Below are 23260 nucleotides of genomic sequence, written 5' to 3' on the forward strand. Positions count from 1 at the left end.
TAATGACTCCAAATCCCTGGAAAAGATAGGGGCTGTGGACCCACATTCGAGTTAGTGAGTCAGGATAAGAACCCGCATCTCCTGGCTTTTCTTTTCTTTTTCTACTATGCCAAGTTCTAAGGATCATCTATTCAAATACTCATTTTAAAGCAAAGTTGTATTTAAAGATTAAAAAAAAACCCAAAACCTTGTATAAACAATCCAAAAATACTGTTAAAATTTATATCCTTCCTACCTGGCACCATACAAACAAAAGGGAATAGAAAATGTTGATTTAAACACCTTAAATTTTGATAAGAGGCCTCATCAAAATGCCATCATCAAAGTGTTCTCCATCTCTTTTGATCTGACTTCTCATTTAGACAAAACCTGTAGGGGGCCATTAGCTCAATTCTGGCTAATAGAATTAGAGTAGCCTATACACAGTGGGAGACCCAGGCAGAACCTGCTGACTCCTTGTCTACTTCTTTAAGAGCAACAGGGCAAAGGGCAAAGATGGCTCAGAGATCCAAATCCTCAACAGCCCTCAGGCCTCTTGATGAAATAAAAGCCTCTGGATGACACCTCTTCTCTAACCTCAAATCAAATTGCTATCAGATGTCTGACCTGCTTATAAGCCATAGTGTTAGTTAAGTGTTAGACTTAAGAAACCAAAGCTCTCAACAGGAACATTTCATTCATTTAGGAATTTATGGTCTAGTGCATAGGTTCCCAAAGTGAACACTACCATCCCCTGGGGGGCACTGGAATGATCCAGGGGGTGGTAGTAACCTTGGGTGCAATTAGGGGTAATTGAATAATGGGGGGGAAGCATAAGGAAAGAAGAAAAAAGAAAATTTTGAAAAACCATTCACATGTTTCATCTGTTGTGTAACAGAGTTAAAGTCATAATGATTACATTATTTTCCAAATAAACACACAAAATGTAAGTTATAAACCAATCAGTGGTCAAGTCATTACATGCATAGGTCTTAACAAGCAAGTGTTGGCTACCGAGTGTGTTGCACATTGTCAGAAGTCCAGCATGCATCAGCAGGAATATGTGCATGTAATGGACTTGTTTATAATATGATACCATGCAGTTAGATGACACAATATTATGTCATCAAAATTTCAATGTAGGAAAAAACACACAAATTTACAACAAATTATTCAATTTAAGATGCATCATTTAAGAAATATATATTTTAATTTTTTTGAAATTATGCAAATTTCAAAAAAAAAAGTTTGAAGGTTAAATAGATTTCCAGGGGGTGCTGTGTAATTATTTTTTTAAAGGGGGTGGTAGGCTAAATAAATTTGGGAACCTCTTCTAATGGAAGGAGAGATCTCAGTTCACATCTCATCTCTGACACATGCTAACTATGAGATGATAAGCAAATCCGTTAACCCCACTGTAAAAGTTTCCTCATCTATATAATGAGGATAATAATCCCTGGGGTAACAACCTTAGAAGACCCTTGTGTGGTTTTACTGAGATGAGAGATGTAAAGCAGGCTGTGAACATTAAAGCTGTATATAAGCATTAGCTATTAATATCATTGTTTATTTGTGCCTCTCTTGTATATTTAGATTCACAGAAAATTAGGATAGGAGAACAAAAGGGGTATTTGCAGCAGTTAAAATAGCACAAGAGGAACTGAAGTTAGAATTAAAAGTGGCTTACAGTGATCAGGAGAAAATAATGGGAAAAATTACCAATATAAACAATAAAGCCAGAAGCCAACAAATAGCAACAGAAGTAATTAGCAAGAAATTTAACAGGCCACACAGATTTCAAAATGTATTATGGAATAATAATTATAAGAGCTGTTATGGGAAATACAGAAAAAAAGGCAGTGAAATAGAAGAGAGAACCCAGGAATAGATCCCCATGGTATGAGGGATATTGGTACCAAGACCAAAAATAATTGAGAAATGGAATCATTATTTAATCAAAACTATTGGGATGATTAACTAGACCCATACTATACAATGTACTCCAATAAATTCTAATTGGACCAATTATGTAAATATGAAAAACAATACTGGTTTTAGCATCACAAGACTAAAATAGAGACCTGGGTATGTGAACTAGCCATGTGAACTCAGACCAATCATTTAACCTTTAAAATCAGTTTTTTCATCCGTAAAATGAGTTACTACCGCCCACTACCCACTTTATGATGTTGTTTGTTGTGAGAAAAGCATTTTGTAAACCTGAGAGTGCCCTAAGAACATGTGTGCCATTGTTTGGTGTTTGAACTAGGTGTGTTTTGTCATTTACTAAAGCTAAAATGAGAAGAGAAATGAGTAGCTTCCAAATGCTTGGAAAAAGAAATATCTTTTCCCAAGGACTAAAATCAATAATTGATGTAGAATTATTTCCCTAGCAGACTGAAAGCAGAAGCAATGAGGAGTGCTTCTTGAGAGGTGGACAAATCTTTCATCTGACACAATCCTAACACTGAGATTTTTCTACTATAAAGATATGGGAACCTCCAAATATAATTAAATCACTAGAACTATTCCTTTCTCCCCTTTTCACAGTGTAGAGTTCAGGTCCTTGATGGCTATGCCAATGGGGCACAGGTTTTGAAGAGTACTACTAAGGTGGAAAGGCTTCAAGCCTCAGACTTGATTTGAATGTCTTAAGTGTTAAGTATCCATCTTACACCTTAAGAGATACTTAATCCCCACACTCCAAGCTCTACACCACGCCTGGCCTGTCACCCATGGACCACTCTAGCAGATGTAAGGGCATTTATCATCAAAGAGCTGGCCACCAGGTGATGATTATTGAGAGTGAGAGCATGGGGGGAGGTGGGGGAGCTAACAAACTCCTGAAACTGTCTACCACAGTAACACGGGGCTATGTCATTGGAAGAAGTGACGAATTCACACTAATGAATTCATGACTTTTTTTGAAGCATTATAGGATGAAATAGAATGCAAACTCCTAGAGGGCAGGTACCATTTTTTTTATTATTGTATTCCTAAAACCTAGTACAGTGCCTAACACCAGTTAGACACTTATTAAGTTAATGAATAAATGAATCAAGTATATTCAATGCAATATAATGAAGAAAAAAAAAGTCCTTTTCTGTTCAAAAGCTCATATATATATATGTGTGTGTACATATAAACTTGCCATATTTCTTTTAATTGCAAACATATATTTAAATAGCGAGTATGAATTAACATTTAACTGAAAATTAATTTCATTACAATAATAAATAATAATAAAGAAATAATTAAATAAAATAATTAATTTCATTTAAAAATACGATTATATTTTAAGATTATAAAAAAGTATTTATTTCCCCTTCAGACGCAATCCTATTACATTTTTGGCATCTGAATCACATTCCTATTCTGGAGAAGGTCATATTTTCAAGTCTCATGAAAGATCTAAATTTTGAATATAGAGAAACTTGAAAAAAAACCCTTTTACTAAAGCATCATAAATAAATGTCATGTAGAGGAATGTATTTTATTTAAACTATCCTCTCTTCTTACATAATATCAAAACTATACTTAATGCAGTTATATTCTAGGAATAAATATTAATTGATGACAGATCTCTGGAGACTCTGAAGAATAAGAAGCTGGGAACCCCCCCCACCAAAAGTACCTCTGTGACTAACATTTTAGGAGGCCAAAATGAAGATAACCTTTGATTAAAGCTCCTCAATCTCTTCCCCCATAAAATAAAACTATCCAAAATATGCACTTCTTAACTCTATTAGATGATAACTCTATTAGAGGCTGTGTTTTAGTGAAAATTTGTGTTTCCCCAGTACACAAAATAGGAATAAATTAATGTGAACAGGTGAGTGGACCATATACCCAATAGCTTATCAAATCTGCAAATTATATTGCACAGGTGAAAGTATCATTAAGTAGTTCTAGGAACTCAGTGAGTACGAAGTGTAGAGATGACTGTTTTCAAGTGTGTGTTCCCCCTTCATCTAACCATATCACAACGCCTCCATGATGTAGACACAGATCACAACACCTTCAAGATCCAATATTTTATGAGTTGCTATAGTAAAAGAAGGGTAGCTTAGGTGGTACAGTAGATAAAGCACCAGACCTGGAGTCAGGAAGACTCGTCTTCCTGAGTTCAAATATAGTCTTAGCTGTATGACCCTGAACAAGTCACTTGACCCTCTTTGTCTCAGTTTACTCATCTGTAAAATGAGCTGGAGAAGGAAATGGCAAACCACTCCAGTATCTTTGCCAAGAAAACCCCAAATGGGGTGATGAAGAGTCAGACATCACTGAAAACAACAGAACAAGCTTAATTAAAGAATCAAACCAAATTAAACAACACATGTCATTTCAGATCTACATGCAGACTGCATCATGGAGAAAACAAAGCATATGTGTGTTTCCATTCCATTCTGTTCTGAGTCTCACTCACTGTAGCTTGGAGGGTGGACTGAATATCTCTTAAGGTATGAGGTGAGCAGTGATACATAAGACGTTCACATTTGTGCTATGCCTAGAAGAGAACTTCTCCAAAGACAGCCCTTTGACCTTGGCAGCTGAGTTAATTTGATCTTTCACAGCCTTGGACCACCAAGAACACAATTAAGTCACTCACAAGGACAGAAATGAGAGGAAATTCTCCTATGCATGTGAATCCCTATGTTATCACTGCAACCAACTGAAGAAGCAAAGGTGTTCTCAGCTGGGCCTGACTCACAGTCAGTCCCTTGGTCATTTAGGTTTGATACTGAAATAGAATGAGATACCTGCAGGTCAGTCAACAGTCAATGAAAAGAGATTTACTTAGCCATAGCAGGAGAAGCATATTTTAAAAGGCTATATGTTGGGGATGCCTCTCATTGATTCTGCTGTGAAGCACCAGCCAAGACTCAGATCTCCCTTGGTGCTCTTCATGGAGGCATTGTACATAGAAAATAAGTAAGTGATGTCAACAATCTGAGCCCTGAATCCTCTGAACTAACCAAGTCTTCAGCAACATCCTAATACCTTTTAAGCAAAAGCTAGCCTAACCTTCATGAGAGGAGGGAGTAGGATGTTGTTCCTACCATAAAAGGTGATTGCTAATTAGTACAGTGGGCAGAGAAATGATGAAATCAATAGATGCAAGTGAAGGACCCTGGGCCAGTCGTTATCTAGAAAATGAGTCACACTGCTCTGGTTGGATGACATCTGGATTACTGGGTTCAGTTCTGGGTCCAATATTTGCAGAAATATGACCCTTATACACACGAGTTGGAACAGGCAACTAGGGTAACAAGGGAATTTAAAACCACGGTACATGAGGATGGGTTAAAGAATGGGGGAGATTTACTTCAGAGGAAAAAAGAAAAGACAGTAGAGATAATGACAGTAACCTTAAAGAATCTGAAGTACTTTTAGGCAGAAAAAAAGATCAGACTTGAAGAGCAAGAGTGGAAGTTACAGAGAGGCTTTAAATACAGAAAAATTTCATAACATTTAGAGCTGTCCAAAAGTGACATGAACTTCCTTAGGGAAAAATGAGCCCCCATTAGTGAAGATATCAAGTAAAGATAGGGTTGCTACTTGCTAAGGCTGTTACATAAAAGGTAAGACTAGCTGATTTCTAAGGTCCTTTCTAGGCCTAACATTAAATCAGTGCCTGGGGCCAAATACAACTGTCCCATAAATTAAGTGTCCTGTGTAGGCACAGAACAGGACATCACAGGATTGAAAGATCTTAGGGTTAGAAGACATCTCAGAAACTCTCAAATCTAACTCCTTAACTTCACTGATGAAGAAACAGGCCTAGGGAGTTTAATTGACTTGCCCACAGTCAGCAAGCAGGCTTTGAACCCAGGCCCTCTGACTCCAGAGTCAGTGCCCTTTCCACTCTACCATGTTGATCTCATAAATCTCATAAACGTATTAAAGCAGTTGCTACTCACTTGTTGATCGTTCTTCCAAAAGTGACTTGGACTAGCGCAATTAGTGTCCTTCTCACCCACTTAAACACTGGAAGAAAAATCAGGATAAGAACATCATCATAAGATCGCATCACACTCATGCATTTCCTATAACTACACAGATAGATTCCGGATTTGTTCACCTCCCTCTCTGTTAGCTCAACCAGCCTAGCCATTCCAGCATCAAAGTAAGGCAAAGCAGGTCAACTAATAAATGATCCAATTTCTGTGGTATCTTAGTCGTTTCCTTACAACAGTGTTATAGATGACATACCGATGTTTGTATCTTATCCTTCAAATAGACTGTAAGTTCCATTGAAGGCAGGGCCTGTGTCTCTTATTTAAAATTTTATGCCTATTAAAATATCTAAACAGACTCTTGATGTTTGGTGAATGTTACTACAGAAAATACACACACACACACACACACACACACATCTCACTTTCCAGGTCTCTCTTTTTGCCCATTTTACTTCAAGTGACACTTATTTGTCTGTGTAAATAAATAAATCATTCAGTGCATACTATATGCAACCACTGAGAAAAGAAATAGAAAATATAGACAGTCTCTACCCTCAACGAGCTCACATTCTAATGGGGGAGACCACAGGTATGGAAGGTTTCAGCTATGAGTCAGATGGAAAAGTCACATGGCTTGTGGGATACAGTGGAAAACCAGATGCTAATATCTCTTTTTTAAAAGTCATTTACATGATAGAATCCTATCAGTTTCTAGTGTTGAACCATTTGTCAGTACCAAGGCCTTGGGTCATAAGAACTTTCCTTCCTGGGTCTTCCATAGCTTTGGCTTTAGCACCCACAGGAGCAGTTTTCAGGTTGTATCTCCAAAGGGGTCACATCCCAGGATGATGCCTGAGGACACTGGGCTGGAAGCATCACTATGCCCAAGGCTCTGGGTGTCTCCATCAGGGTTTGAGGATTTTTTTATGGCAGTCAAGGTGTTAGAATAGGTTTACCTTGTCTGGAACATGCTGCCTCCTCTCCCTCCCTAAAAATTATATATGTAGATTTGCAAGTGCATATCATATATATGCATATATATGTGCATGGGTGTGGGAGTGTGTACACACACACACACTATACACAGGACATCCCCCTATAGAATAGGAAGATGAGAACAATTTGTTCCAATAGGCATTAAATTAGCTGGAGCAGGTTCTGTGAAGTGCTTATAGCTTGGTCAGACATGAAGACATCAAGGTCACCAGCTATATCCCAGGCTATCACCAGTCCTTTGACTTTTGTCTTGCCATTAATGGGACTTTGATGAATCAGGCAGGGGGAGTTAAGACTGATGACTTTGTGCCTCCTTAAATCCAATTCACACATGGGTTAAGACATTACCCTGTGATGTCACTAGTCCTCTTTGAAAATGAAGGACAAAGAACAATCATATATGTGTATGTAATGTGTAACTTGTATAACCTTATATTAAAAGATATGATATGAATATGAAAGGTGAGAGAGGTATAGAATTCAGAGGAGGGAAGATCACTTCTGGCTGGCGATTTAAGGAAACCTTTCACAACAGAAAATGGCAATTTCCTAAATGCAATCTGACTCTTTTCTTTCCTTTCAATTCTGGGTCTAACCCATTGGCCATTTGCAGTGTCTGTCCAGCATATATATATATTGAATGATGATTTTTTAATCAACTGCATGTTACAGTCCAAACAAGAGCCAGTCTTCATCCCTTGGTTCTTTCTGGGTAGAGTGTTAGGTCCAAACTTTTTTGAGTAGTTAGGGGTCTCATCCAGCAGACTCTACTGTGTTCCACAATTGGATGCAAGCAGCAATTTAAATACAACAATTAAGAAAACAACTTTCCATTCCACTTCCATCTTTTCTTAAGTAGAGTATAAACATGGGTTGGCCATCCAGTTCCCATTACAGCTTGGTTTAGAAAAGGATTATTTTGCTACTGTTCCAATTTGCATAGTAAAACTGGAAAAAAAGTTGCAAAATCAAGTGCCTGCAACTATAGAAGTTCTGGATGAAATCACTGTGAATTCCATAAAGTTCAAAAGCTCAAATGAAGAATTGGCACTGACTTTCTCTAATCAAGGCCAAATAAGACCTTCTCCCATCATGCAACCATAGCATAGCACAAATCTAATAAAGCCCATATACCCTAGTTTTTCTTACTTTGAAGAAAGGCCTATCCGTGTGTCTGTGTTTTCTTCAGATACTGGGAGGATATGTTTGCCCTAGACTCAACTATCCCAGAGTCACAGACAAACTTCTTGAGAGGGAGTGGGTTTCAAATTTGAAAGAAATATAAACTCTGATCAATCACAATAATCATCTACAAGTCCAGATAACTCATGATGAAACATGCTGATAGCTGATGGACTCATGAGTGCAGATTGAGACATAAACATTTTTTAACCATGACTAACATGGTGATTTATTTTGCTTGATTACACATGCTTGTAATAGGGATGTTTTTTCTTTCTTTTCAAAAGGGGACAGGGTAGTGGGAAGGAGAGAACACAGATGACAAAACTTTTTTAAAAAAAAGAAGTATTGGGTTTTCTTGCACTGGAATTCTTAAGGGCGGAAGCTGGATGACTAGTCTGCAATGCTATAAAAAGATTCCCTCTTCAGGCAGGGATTGAGTTAAATATGTTTGGTCCTACAGTACTTCTCAATAGAGGGGCAGGGGCTTCCTGTGTCCTTGTATTTACCATACATTATCCCCTAAGATACCCACCTGCTCATCTGATACCTGGATTCCTGCATCTAAGAAATAGGTAGCTTAATTATTAGTAATAATAGATCACTGAGGAAGAGTTAATGATATGCAATCTAACTGTTCTTACATTGTGTCCAATGACATTTCAAGGATAAAATCTGGTGGGGTTTTTTTTTTATCAACTCAAGGGCTTTTTTTTTAAGCTTTCTACAGGATTTGAGGCTGTAGACCATTTGTTCCCTCTTTAGCAGGTAGACATAAAATTAATTACATGGTAGAATCAATACCATAGAAACTCAAGATAATGCTAATTTGATATTCTCAATTGTATACTGGAATAGTGAAGGATATAGAGTTAGAGAACCCAGACTAAAATCCCCACTATTGCATGTTAGCTGTGTGACACAGCAAATTCTTTAGCTTTCCTGAGCTTTAATTCCCTAATGTGAAAATAATGGGATTGGACTATGTGGCTTCTAAGCCACATTTCAGATCTTCCTAGTTCCTAATTCTTAGAATCCCATGAATTAGAATCCTGGCTGTGCTACTACCTATGTGACCTTGGGCAATTGACCTCTCTGGACCTTTACTTTTCCATCTCTAAAACAAGAAAGCTGGACTAGGTACTTAAAGTTTCTTCCAGCTCTAAATCTTATGCTCTTAGGCTTCTGAGTCCATTTGCATCTCTACAGTTCAGTGGCTTCATGAAGATTTTGTACTAGGATTTTAAGATGGGGGTGGGGATGGAGTGAAAGGTGGGAAGTAATGAGTAACTATATCATATTAAAAAAAAACACAATAAAAATGATTTTTTTTCTACAAAGGCCCAGTCTCCCAGACAACTGTGTTCTTCAAAAATACCAAAAACCTGGCTAGAATTCAGAAATAGACTGGCATCATAGATATCTTCTCATTTTGGGGGATGGCATGGGGCCATGTAGGGACAGCTAGGTGATGCAATGCATAGAGGGCTGACCCTGGAGTCAGGAGGATCTGAGTTCAAATCCAGCCTCAGACACTGACTAGCTGTGTGACCCTGGGTAAACCACTTAACCCTGTTTGCCTCAGTTTCCTGATCTGTAAAAATGAGCTGGAGAAGGAAATGGCAAGTCACTCCAATGTCTCTGCCAAGAAAACCCCAAATTTAGTCACAAGGAGTTGGACATGACTAAATTGACAAAAACAAACAAACAAAGCAACACAACAAATGGGGCCCTGTGAAGAATATGTCTGTCGGGTATAATTAACAATCTCCCTGTGCCTTTCTAGGGAAAGAGGAGGAGAGAGAGAAAGACATGATCCTTAGAGGATTTAAGAACATTTGCACATAACAAATAGTGTCTAACATGCTTGATTATCTGCAAAGAAGACAGTTATAGTGACCCTTTTCGGTCCTTCTGACCTAAGAAATCAATCATCAACAAGCATATATTGAGGACTAACTATGTGTGAGCCACTGGGGATAAAAAGACAAAAGTGAGAGCCCCTCACTGTGATGACTTTGCTACACTTTTCCCCAGTCAGCTCCTCACCCTTTGCGGTCTGTTTCCTCCTACCCTCTACCCAATATAGGGCATGAAAAATGTCTCCCTGTTCCCTTCTTCCTCCCCTTCCCACTGGCCCCAGGCTTTAGCTGCCTTAAGAAAGCTATTATTGCAGCTATGACAGCTAGATGGTGAAATTCTTTGGACTAACAGATTCTATTTATTTTCTCCTGAAATGTCAGAAACAGATATCCAAGTACGCACATAGAAAGATGGTGCTCTAGTGAGATCTTTTCCTGGCTTATTGTTTGAGTGAGGCAAAATCACTTAATCTTCTCTATCTCAACAAAAGACCTACCCTCTTTCCTGGCTTTAAAAGCAAAGAGACAAAAATAAACCAAAACAGAAACCCACATTATAGTTTGTGTCGTCGAGAGGATTCATGAAGTGATGAGCCAAGTTTCCTTGGGTTGGACTTTGATTGAGCATAAAATGTATAGTTTGGGGATGGGAGACAGGGAACATTAACTGTTTCAATAGTTCTGGTACTATTTAACAAATTACAACTTCTGTGACCAGAAAACTGAAACACACGGGGGCGGCTAGGTGGCATAGTGAATAGAGTACCGGCCCTGGAGTCAGGAGGACCTGAGTTCAAATCAGACCTCAGACACTTAACACAAAAACTAGCCATGTGATTTTGGGCAAGTCACTTAACACCAACTGCCCTCCAAAAAGAAAAAAAAAACCTGAAACACATGGAAACAAACAGCTATTCATCTGGAATTCTCTGGCCTCACCAACACCCTTGATAAAGGTATGTGACCATGGGTAAGTCATTTCTAGGCAGCATCGGGGATAGGAAGCCGGACCTGGAGTCAAGGAGACTTGTGTTCAAATTTCACCTCAGATACTTACTAGCTCTGTGACCTTGGGCATGACATTTAACCTCTCCCTGTATCAGTTTCCTCATCTGTAAAAATGGAGATTAAACACAGAACCTACCTTCCAGGGTTGTTGTGAGGATTAATGTATCATATAAATGCTAGTAATTATTGTTATTGTTGCTATTATTATTATTTCACTTCTCTGATCCCCTCTTTCCTCATCTGTAATACGGGCACACCAACAATCATGCTACGAACCTCCCAGGGCTATCGTGAACAAAGAACTCTGTAAATCGTGAAACACTATAGAAATGTGAATAGCTGTTAGTCAAATGATCTGTGATCTCATTCATTCCAGAGTTCCCTTCGGTGATGTAGATCTCAAGTCATCCGCACCTGCTCAGATATGTGTCCACCCAACATTCCAGAGGTCTTCTTTATTTTCTCCCCACACTGTGAGGTCAATGGTGGTGCCCTTTGGATATCTACCTGTCACTTGCCATTCTTAATACATGAGTAACCCATCTTCTCTTTCTGTCATACTTTGCTCTGATGAATCCTTGCTTTTTATTTACACCTGCTGTTCTTTGAAGTTCATCTTTCATTTTAGATCTGCTTATCTCTTTCTGGGCTTTTCCTCTGCCCTCTGGGTGATACTTTGAGAGACAAGGGTATTCCAGGTGTCATTGCTACACAGAAATACTATTAAGATGCCTGTATTGAAAAGATGGGCCTTTGCTGTTATTGATGGGATCAGTTGCTTGGGTTCAGTAAACAATGAATTTCCTAAAAAGAATCCAGCCCTTTCACCAACTTCTTTTCAACTCTGGCCCTGACTCCTACTGTCCCTCCTAAATGTACATGCTATTGGACAGTCTCTATAGGGCTGAAATCTGACATTCTTCATTCATTTGGTCCTTCCTGTGTGGATGGTTGGGCCAACCTCCTTTGAGTGATTATGGATCTCTTCTGTGGCTCTCTGCAGGTGTCCTTGGATTTAATGTAATCAACTTAATGTCATCCACATATGACCAGCCATAGAGAATCTCTCTTTGACCTGGACTCTGTGCGACTTCTCCTCCATCACTGTGGTAAATACTTTTGGTGAGTATATTTTTTCATCTCCCTATTTTTGTCTCACTCAGTACTTTTTATCAGCAGGTCATCAGTCAGTCAGTCAGTCAGTCAATAAACACCTATTTTGTGCCAGGAACTGTTCATAAGCACTGAGAGTACAAAGAAAGGTGTTTCTGTTATACCTTCCAAATAATCCTGATTGATATTGATATTGAGATGGGAGATATCTGAGTCTCTTGAATGCCTTTTCATCATCAACAAACAAGCAGAGGGGAGCTTACACTCTCTTCATTTTTCAATCCGTTCTAAGGTATTCCATTGTTGAATACAGTTCCCCAAAGCGGCTTGTTCCCTACTAATGCCCTCATCAAAGATGCAATCAATTGGTGTACAAATAACATTAAAAAATTTTGTAAAGTTGGACAGTAGACATTTAGGTCTTTGACTCTTACTGTTTCCTTAGTCACTTTTTGGGGTATAAATAAAGTTTAACATTTTTTTTCTTGCCTTTAATATTTTCTCCTTTTGCCACCTTGTAATTGGTTCCTTGGTTCTCTATTAATTGAATCATATCCAGCACAGCTCTTCTCTACATAGATCTGATCCAATCTGACCACTTTTTCCATCCTATTCTCTTCAGTGCCCTATGAATGATCATTGTTATCTTTATTATATTTTTGCTCTTACTGTAATTTAATTGGACTAACTCCCTGCCAACCATTACTCTGTCTATCCAAAGGCTACTCATACTACTACTGAATGGAATGTAAGCTCCTTGAGGGCAGGAACAACTTCTTTTTGCCTATCCCCAACACTTAGTACAATTCCTGCTCTATAGCACTTAACAAGTTCTTGTTAAGACTAAGCAATTGACCTCTGAAGCCCTTTGAAGTCCATGAAACTGTTCTACCTCTTTTAATCTATGCTGATCTTTCATTTCTTTGAAACCAATGCATTGCTGTCATCATAATGTTTGTATCACATAGCTTAACAGTTCTTTGTTCTCTCAGTATTTCACGTACATTGGCTTTACCTCTTCAGCTTGGACTTGGTTTCCTTCTTATGTCCCACTCTTATGATGTACTATTTGACATTATGGTTATTCTTGTCTGTATCCTTCCACTTTCTGAGATTTCATTGTCTATATCCTTAGGGAATAAGGCTGATTTATTATTGTATCTCCCCCCAGACCTACTCCAGTGCAGTGCACAGGAAAGGCATCTAATAAAAAGGTTGTTGAATAAAATGAATCAGCTGTATTTGAAAAGAATGATTATTGGGGTGGCTAGGTGGCACGGTGAATAGAGCACCGGCCCTGGAGTCAGGAGGACCTGAGTTCAAATCTGATCTCAGACACTTAACACAAAAACTAGCCATGTGACCTTGAGCAAGTCATTTAACCCCAATTGCCCTCCACCAAAAAAAAAAGCAAAAAAAATTAATTATTACTATAAGACAGGGGCTACACAGTTTATATTCCGTCATATTGTGCCCATAGTTATGCTGTGCCCCTGTGTGTACATCTGCTCATATTTACTTGCTATTTTATCTGCAGGATACTCTGTCTTACTTAGAGACTGATAATTTTGTTTGCATGGGTCCTGTCTCCACATCACAGATGCTCTACCCTTTAGTAGGTGGCTTTCATGAATTGATGGAGCCAAAGAAATCTATTACATTCTGCGATGCACACCACATGCTTCTTTTTCTTCTTTCTAACTTTGTATTTAAGTTTATGATATGTTTTTGTTTCTTTTCTCTATTCTGTATTTGTGTTCTGGTGTTTGAGTCTAAAATAAAATTATGGGAAAAAAAGAAATCTTTTACTCTATGGACTCCTCCTGCTGCTGTCTTGCCATTTTTAGCTAGATGGGCCCTCAGATAGCAGATACAGTCTGCCATGGAACCCACAATCAAAGCCTTATTAGCTTGGTAGGACCTCCTAGAGCTTAAGTTCCTTTGACATAGCTTTTGAGGACTCAAAGTCACCTTCATGTCACAGTGGGACGTCAAAGCAGGACTTCAGTGTCTTGTTCATTTCACAGAGTAAGAATAAAAAATATCATTATTCCATAAAGTACCAACTTCAGACTCTACAGCCCTAGAAAACTTTTAATTAATTTAAAAAGAAATTTTTGTGGCTACGTATTTGTATCCTATGTTGTGTATCATTGATCTTCATATAACGCAGGAAAAAAACTCTCTATTTATAGCCCTGAAAATCCAAGCACTCTTTTGTTTCTGCCTTTCAGAATAAGGTTCTAAGGAAATCAGAGCTTCTTGATGAAAAAAAATTGACTAGCTTCATCCAAAAATCAGTGAATTGGGGGATTTTTTATTTTAAAATTATCTCAACTACCAACAACTACTATGTATCAGGAAAGAGGCTTACTTCCTCGAAGCTCAAATATCTCCCCGATCAGCATGAAACACGGCTCAGCCAAAGCATCCTTCTTCCCGTCTACCTCATCACCATAGTCTGAGAAGTCACTATCTTCTTCTGCCTCCTCCTGGGGATACAGTGAGATTACAAGTAAACAATTACTCACGGATGGAAATAAAGACATCTGTGTAGCTTCCTTCATTTTGAAGTCCTTATTGTTTGCCCATATTTTATTTTTTACTAAAGTAGAGACAAAGTAGCCCAATGTAATATTATGGGAAAGGAAACTGGAGTTCATGTTGGAAGGGCTGGGTTTGAGTCCCCACTCTGCTACTCATGACCTCTGTGACATTGGACAAATTCCTTCTTGTCTCTGGCTTCAGTTTCCTCATCTATAAAGTAGGGGATCATAGGAGGTGATCAACTCTGTGGACATGATCTTCCACTGCCTCATGGTGGCACAGACAATTCCCAAAGACCAGGCCAAGGGAGAGCAAGCTCTGAGGGTCCTACAAAGTTGAAAAGTTTTCAGGGACAGATGGAACAGCAGGGTTTGGAATTGAGGACCAGCCTGGCTAAGGTCAGCAGGACTCCTGAGGAGGAATATGGACTCTGGGGGATGAATTCTTTTGGCTTCAGCAAGTCACAAAGGGTATCCACTGAGGCACAGAGGGATTAGAATCTGTACCTGTAGAGAGACCACTCACTTCCAGGGATAAAATCATAATCTTTGAGGTACTGAAAGGCAAGCTCTCCAGAAAAGAAGCCTCTCTTTTTCCCACAGGAAGAAACTTGCTAATTTGCAAAAGGGGTAGGCAGGCAGATGGGACAGAGCACTAAACCTGGAGTCAGAAAGACCTAAATTCAAATCTTGCCTCAGACACTTACTCCTGTTTTGTCATGGTTGTTGTTCTGTCGTTTCAGTCATGCCCAATTCTTTGTAGCCTCATTTGGTATTTTTCTTGGCAAAGATACTGGAGTGATTTGCCATTTCATTCTCCAGCTCATTGGAAACTGAAGCAAATTGAGTCAAGTGACTTGCCCAGGGTCACACAGCTAGTAAGTGTCTGAAACTGTATTTGAACTCAGGAAGAGAAGTGTTCTTGACTTGAGGCACAGTATTTTGTCCACTGTACCACCTAGCTGCCCAGCTGTGGGACCCAGGTCAAAGCACTTAACCTCTGTCTGCTTCAAGAGATAACATAAGTAAAACACAATATATAAATGCTAGCTCTTATTATGATTTAAAAAATTTTTTTATTTAAGGATCAAAATAATTAAGGTAATTTAAAAATTCCTTCCGTGGAGTTATTAAGTCAGGGGATAAAAATAAAAATTATGTTCAGGGGCAGCTAGGTGGTACAGTGAATAGAGCACCAGCCCTGGAATCAGGAGGACCTGAGTTCAAATCCAGCCTCAGACACTTGACACTTACTAGCCATGTGACCACTTAACCCCAATTGCCCTGCCCTGCCCCCTCCAAAAAAAAAAATACTTTCATAGAGTTGAGGTCAAAAGTACTGTAAGATTTTTGAAAACTTAATTGGTTTTGAACTCACTGTTTTTCAACTCAATTCAAAGTGTTTTCAAATTAATTTAATTGTTTTTTAAGCCATGACTCAAGCTTTCCCAGCACCAGAGGCTGTGTTCATTTTTAGGCAGAAGGGCTGCTTTCTGCATATGGACTGAACACATGTGTGTACACTTTCTAATGCCATACTGTGAATTTTTCTCTGAGATCATAAAATTACCGCATGAGAACTGCTTCTCACTTCCAGATCTTTCTGTCTAAACATATTCAATCTAGCCTGAAGGTAGAAAGGGAAGGGGGTTAAGAGGATAGCTTTCAGAGGAGATGCCACATATCTTATCTATTATAGTAAGAACTGGAGGTGAATGGAAGGGAAGTGCTTCATTACTGAGGGACCAAACCTGGTAACTAAATTATGTACCTGGTACCCCTGACTCAAGTCTCTTTCCATAATGATAATAATACTAATGACAATGGTAACGACAAATAGCATTTATATAGTGATTCAAGATTTACAAAGCACTTACCAAATATTTTATTTGGTCTTTACAACAACCCAGGGAGGATGATGCTATTATTATCCACAGATGAGAAAATTGAGACAGACAAAGGTTAAATGACTTGTTCAGGGTCACACACCTTGCAAGTGGTTAAGGATGGATTTGAACTCAGGTTTTTGACTCCAGCGCCAGCACTCTCTCCCCTGAACCACCTACTGTCAAATCTATCTTTACATAGCCCAAACTTTCTCTCCTTTCTATTCAAAAGTTTTCAGTGCCTCCCTATTATAGCACAATATTCATACTCCACAGTCTGGAGTTCTCTACTCCACTCTGCATCTGTTGCTCTCCCTGGTTTCAACTCCATGGAAAATCGAAGCCCTTCTGAGATAAGCTCAGTACTTCTAATCTCATCACCAGGCTGTTAACTCAAGCCTTGACCAAGAACACCTCCCTCATCCCCCTCTCCCCCTCTGACTGGAGGCCTGGAGAGCAGAGTACCAAACTCCTCCCAATGCCTTCCTTTACAGAGGACAGAAACTGGGCTTTTTGGTCTACTTCTCTCTACACTTGTTTCTTTTCTGCTTTCAACCCCACAGAAAAAGATGCTCCTGTGTTGGGTACCCTCCTGGTCTCTCCCCCCTCCTACTTTCCTCCCTCCTTTGGTGTGCTTTCTCTCTCCTCCCCACCATTAAATTATAAGATCCTTGAGGGCAGGGACTGTCTTTCTTTTTATTAATTTTTATTCTTTTTATTACATTGTATTATATTATTATATTATATTCTTTTTATTAATGGTATCCCCAATGCTTAGAACAATGCCTGGCACATAGTACCTAATAAATATTTAGTGGATTGGATTGGATTCAAAGCCCTCTGCTATAACCTTTTTCCACCTACTACTTCCCTATATGAACTCCAGTCAAAGTAACTCATTATTCCCTGAATATTCCATATGTATACTTACTCCCAGATCTTTGCCTGCTTCGAGTGTGCTCTACTTTCCTCTGCCTTTAGTCTAAATTTTACCGTACTTCAAAAAACAGTTTTAAGTTCTCCCTCCTCCATGAAAGACTTTCTTTCTTTTTTTTTTTTTTAAAGCAATCGGGGGTTAAGTAACTTGCTCAAGGTTACACAGCCAGTTATTTCTGGGTGTGGTGATGAGTATCTGAGCCCAGATTCGATCCGCAGGTCATCCCGACACTGGAGCCGGTGCTCTTACTTGCTGAGCCACCTGGCCGCCCCTAAGCAATCGGGGTTAAGTAACTTGCTCAAGGTTACATGGCCAGTTATTTCTGGGTGTGGTGCTGAGTATCTGAGCCTGGATTTGATCCGCAGGTCATCCCGACTCTGGGGTGGGTGCTCTTACTGTGCCACCTGTCTACCCCTAAGCAATTGAGGTTAAGTAACTTGCTCAAGGTTACATGGCCAGTTATTTCTGGGTGTAGTGCTGAGTATCTGAGCCTGGATTTGATCCGCAGGTCATCCCGACTCTGGGGCGGGTGCTCTTACTGTGCCACCTGGCCACCCCTAAGCAATTGGGGTTAAGTAACTTGCTCAAGGTTACACGGCCAGTTATTTCTGGGTGTAGTGCTGAGTATCTGAGCCCTGATTCGATCTGCAGGTCATCCCGACACTGGGGCCGGTGCTCTTACTTGCTGAGCCACCTGTCCGCCCCTAAGCAATTGGGGTTAAGTAACTTGCTCAAGGTTACACAGCCAGTTATTTCTGAGTGTGGTGCTAAGTAGCTGAGCCCGGATTCGATCTGCAGGTCATCCCAACACTGGGGCCGGTGCTCTTACTTGCTGAGCCACCTGGCCGCCCCCATGAAAGACTTTCTTGATAATTCTGGGTCCTCAGTAATTCCTAAAGTATATATTTTATATATAACTCATCTGTACTTTTTCTTAAATACTGGATTTATTATTTTATTGGCACAGGGAATTTCTTCTACCCATGTGGATAGTCACTGAGGAGATAAAGCACTAGGACAGAATCCTACAGCCAGTAGGTGTCAAAGGTGAGCTCAAACCCAGACCTTCGTGACCCGAATACCAGCTCTCTAACACCACGCGAGGTCCCTCATCTGAGATATAGCCTGTAGCAACAACTCACATTCCCATAAGTTTTTATCTTTTTTTTCCTCACAATTTCTTTAAGAAATAGATCGTATCCCTTTGTCCCAGTAATACCACTTCTATGGCTGTATCCCAAAGAGATCATAACAAGTGGGAAAGGGACCTGTATGTACAAAAATATTTACAGCAGCTCTTTTTGTGGTGGCAAAGAATTGGAAATCAAGGAGATGCCCTTCAATTAGGGAATGGTTAAACAAGTTGTGGTATATGAATGTAATGGAAAACTACTGTGTTATAAGAAATGAGGAGCAGATGGACTTCATATTAACCTGGAGAGACATATATAAACCAATGCTGAGTGAGGAGAGCAGAACCAGGAGAACCTTGTACACAATTATAGACACATCGTATCTGTGACAAATAACTTTGATAGACTGGGCTCCTCTCAGCAATGCAAGGTTATAAGACAACTCCAAAAGACTCATGATGGAAAAGGGTAGAAAGAATTACAGGTTCTGAATGCAGATTGAAGCAAACTATTTGCTCTCTCTTTTTCATTTTGGTTTATTTTGTTTCTTCTTCCTCGTTGTTCATCCCATTGGTTATAATTCTTCTTTACAACCTGACTAATGTTTAATGTGAAGGTATTTGTAGAACCTATATCAGATTGCATTCCACTATGGTGGGGGGAGGGGAGAGGAGACAATTTGGAACTCAAGGAATTGTGGAACTTAATGTTGTAAACTAAAAGTAAATTAAAGAAATAGTATAAACATTATTATACTCGTTTTTTTAAAATGCGGAAACTAAATCCCAGAGTAATTACAGGACTGGCTCAAGACCATATGGCTAGATTAGTGGTAATGCTAAGTCAGTCTTTTTCTTAAATCTGTTGATCTTTCCCTAATACCTAGCATGGTGCTGTCCACAAGTAGGTGCTGAACAAGTAGTTGTTCCTGTTGCTGCTTGGGAAAGAAGGCCATGTGTATCTAAGTCATAACATCAGTAAATTCTCCTTGCTGTTAAAACTTCCCAACAAGTAGCATCAACATTTCTCATCAATAGGGTATCTGATGAAGTTTTATTACTTTAGATGTATCTCTACAAATGAACTGGGTCCTAATGTTGTTCAATCAGACTATCTGACTCTTCATGACCCCACTTGGGGTTTTCTTGGCATACTTACTGGAGTGGTTTGCCATTTTCTTCTCCAGCTTATTTTACAGATGAGGAAACGAAGTGACTTACCCAGAGTTATACAGCTAGTAAGTGTCTGAAGCCAGATTTGAACTCAGGAAGATGAGTCTACCTGACCCCAGGCACAGCACCCTATCTACCACATCACCTAGCTGCCCATTTGGGCAGAACTGGTTCTGCCCCATCTAATTTACTTAAAATGTGAGTTCTCTGAAGGCTGGAAATGATTGTCTAATGATTGTTTAATCATTATGGAAAGCCACAAGCAGAGGGAAAGATTCATTCAATTTAACCCTGTCTTTTGAAAGGTCAACCAGAGTTCTGCATGAAGAAGCATTCAGATGTACCCTCAGTACTCACCTCCTGGTGGGAGAAGAAGTCACGAGGAAGTCTTTCCAGGAATGAGGATAATGAAAATGTGGATTTCTTCCCCTGCACATCAATAACCTTGAGGTAGTCAGGAGAAGGGCTCAAGAAGGCATAAAGTGCTTCGCTCTGACATAGCCTTTCATCTGAGAGCAGTTTCTGCAAGAAAAAGAGTCACTGTGGTGTAATTATATGTATTTTATACAGGTATCTAATGTGTTAATATTTGTCATGTCATAAAGATACTTGTGAGAGAAAACAAATAGGTAGAATTGAGACAAGAAAGGCGCACTAGAACCAGAGTCCAAGAAACAGGGATCAAATCCCAGCCCTATTGATTCTTATGTGAGTCTGCACAAGTCACTGAATGCCTTTTGACCTCAGTTTCCTCATTTATGAATAAGAAGGTTGAACCAGTTGGCCAGCTCTAAATCCATGGTCCTGTAAACGATTTCTTTCTCCTCAGTCTAAAGGCTTGTCTTCTTTGCTGAAGAAAAAAAAATGCCCAGACAAGTCTCAGTTATTTGAAGCTGGGTTATCCAAGGTAAATGATGCCTTCATTTTTTAAGGACTGCACAGCATCCTTGCCTCATTCCCATATGGACAATTAGAATCCTTACTGCTGAATCACAACTCCAACTATTCTGCTGGCATTGCAAAAATCTCTTTTCTCCTATTTTTGCACACAGCCAATGTTCTAAATATCTCACCCTCTTCCAAGGGAGGATTACCGGATAACCCTTTTGGTCCATATGTTCCCTTCACAGTAAGGGAAGAAGTGGGCAAGGATCAGAAGGGAGAAAATGGAGCATGTCTCCAGACCCTTCTTTGAATTGTATTCCCACTAAGTATAGCTGTTAAGTTAAAAGTGGATTCTCAGGGTGGCCAGGTGGCGCAGTGAGTAAGAGTGCCAGCCTGGCATCGGGAGACCCAGGATCGGTTCTGGCCTCAGATACTCGGCACCCACACAAAATAACTGGCCGTGTAACCTTGAGCAAGTTACTTAACCCCAATTGCTTTAAAAAAAAAGTGAATTCTCAGAATGTCCGTTTTATACTATTGAGGCATCAGTGCACATACTTCAAAGACAAATATAACAATCTTCCCTTTGGAACTTTGCATATTTCTATGTCTTTTCAGTCACCGACTTTAGACTTCAAAAGATTGATGGTTTCAATGGCATGAATGTTCTGAGCTCTGAAACAGATTATGACTCCAACACACCTTAGCAAAGTGTCTTCATGGGTTTCTGTGACAGAAAATAATTCCTTATCACGTGGCTGGACAACTTTCTGCTCATTACCTCTCTTAATTTAGCTGGACTCAGCTAAAGACAAAGCTCAGACAAAAGACAGAGATTCTTTACATGAATAATACAGCTAATTGAAAATCTGTCTCTATGATGTCAATGTGTCATAAGTCTTGACACAATGGAAAAAAAGCCTTCATAAAAAACAAATCTCTCTCTCAGATACAAGTCTCAGGGGGAGAGGGAGAGGGAGAGGGAGAGGGAGAGGGAGAGGGTAAGGGAGAGGGAGAGGGAGAGAGAGAGAGAGAGAGAGGGAGGGAGAGAGAGAGAGAAGAACTTCTCTAGGTTGTTGGTACTGGGGACAAAACTAACACAAGCCTTACAGGCCACCTGAATCAGGCTTTCACCATGTGGTTAGACTGTTTGGGAGCTATTGTTCAATCTGTGGTATATACAGATTAGCAAGATATTGATGGGCATTATTAATGAGGTTTATTGACTTTTCAAGTTGGTTCATTTGAAAAATAAATAACTGATGTATTTAAATAGCAATTTCCTTTGGATTAAAAAAAACTAATCAAAACACTTTTTAGGATCAAAAATTGCTGCTCTGGGGACTGCAACTCATTCTTTTCCTTACCAACACTGGTTTAGATGGAGACCATGGTGCCCTGTACTTGGAGGAAGATGTGTAGGGCAGAAGGCAGTGTGGACAGAGTTCTGGGTCTCGGCTCACTTCTGATGCTCACTCCCTGTGTGACCTCAGGCAAAGCACTCAATCTTGTGGGGCCTCAGTTTCCTCACTTGTTTGGATTACATGATGTCTGTGAACTTGTGGCCAGGGTTCAAGAGCTAAGATCTTAAGAGCAGGATTCAGATCTTGCCTCTGATATTTACTAGCTACTTGAACCCACACAAATAACATCTCTTAGCCTCAGTTACCTCACGTACAAAATAAGGATAATAATAATGACATTGCTTATCTTGAAGGATTGTTGGGAAAATAAAAATTTATTACAAACCTTAAAGTGCCACATAAATGTCAATTCATGGAGAAGGAGCCTAGAATGGTCAACTCTAGAATCAAAGACTGGAGGGGTTCAAATCCTCTCTCTAGCACTTACCTAGTGAACATTGAAAAAGACATTTCATCTGTTGGAGCCTCAATTTCTTCTTCTACAAAATGGAGATAGTAATTCTAGTACCTGCCTCATAAGACTGTTGTAAGAAACAAATGGGATCACGCATGGAAGGTGCTCTGCACACCTTCAAGTGCTTTATAAGATGTGAAAAGGAATAAGCATTTATTAAGTACCTACTGTGTTAAATGCTTTGCAAATATCATTTCACTTGATAAGAGAGCTGTTGTTATCATTACAGGTTTGCATACTTCAACTAAGCACTCAACACTAGTTTAACATCCACCTGTATTTTTCAGTAAGATATAAAAGCAATAGACAAGAGGATAAAACATTCTTTTTTTATCCCCTCCCCCAGAGAAGGGGCAATTCTCTGCCCTACTATAGGAAACAAATAGTGAGGGGAACCCTCACTAGCAGGGACAAGAAGAACAAAGGAAAAGGACATAAGGAATTCACAGCTAAACACTGGAGTATGAAATCTCACTTGTCTCAATAGCACACACTTTTATTTTCAGGGAGGAAGGCAAAGCAATTGGGGTTAAGTGACTTACCCAAGGTCACACAGCTAGTAAGTGTGTCAAGTGTCTGAGATCAGATTTGAACTCAGGTCCTCCTGACTCCAGGATTGGTGTTCTATTCACTGAGCTTCCCCAATAGTACACACTTTTAAAGATTAGACCTTAAATTCACTTAAATGATTTAGCCAGGTACTCCATTCAAATAGGTTTAATA

At 39.4% G+C, this 23260-nt stretch overlaps 1 protein-coding gene across 1 annotated transcript in view; it reads right to left on the bottom strand.

Moving 5' to 3' along the window:
• SNX25 (sorting nexin 25) overlaps positions 1–23260 on the bottom strand; it is a 256900-nt gene that overhangs the window by 10429 nt on the left and 223211 nt on the right. The window contains exons 14-16 of the mRNA XM_069095984.1: positions 20132–20296; positions 14475–14592; positions 5901–5967 (exon numbers count right to left, since the gene is read on the bottom strand). Coding sequence (XP_068952085.1) covers positions 5901–5967; positions 14475–14592; positions 20132–20296 — 350 coding nt within the window. The remainder of the gene's footprint in view (positions 1–5900; positions 5968–14474; positions 14593–20131; positions 20297–23260) is intronic.

Source organism: Petaurus breviceps, unplaced genomic scaffold, assembly GCF_028583685.1.
Source record: "Petaurus breviceps papuanus isolate PSGF00001 unplaced genomic scaffold, PetGlider_PUasm1.0 126, whole genome shotgun sequence".
In the NCBI taxonomy this organism is placed as follows: Eukaryota; Metazoa; Chordata; class Mammalia; order Diprotodontia; family Petauridae; genus Petaurus; species Petaurus breviceps.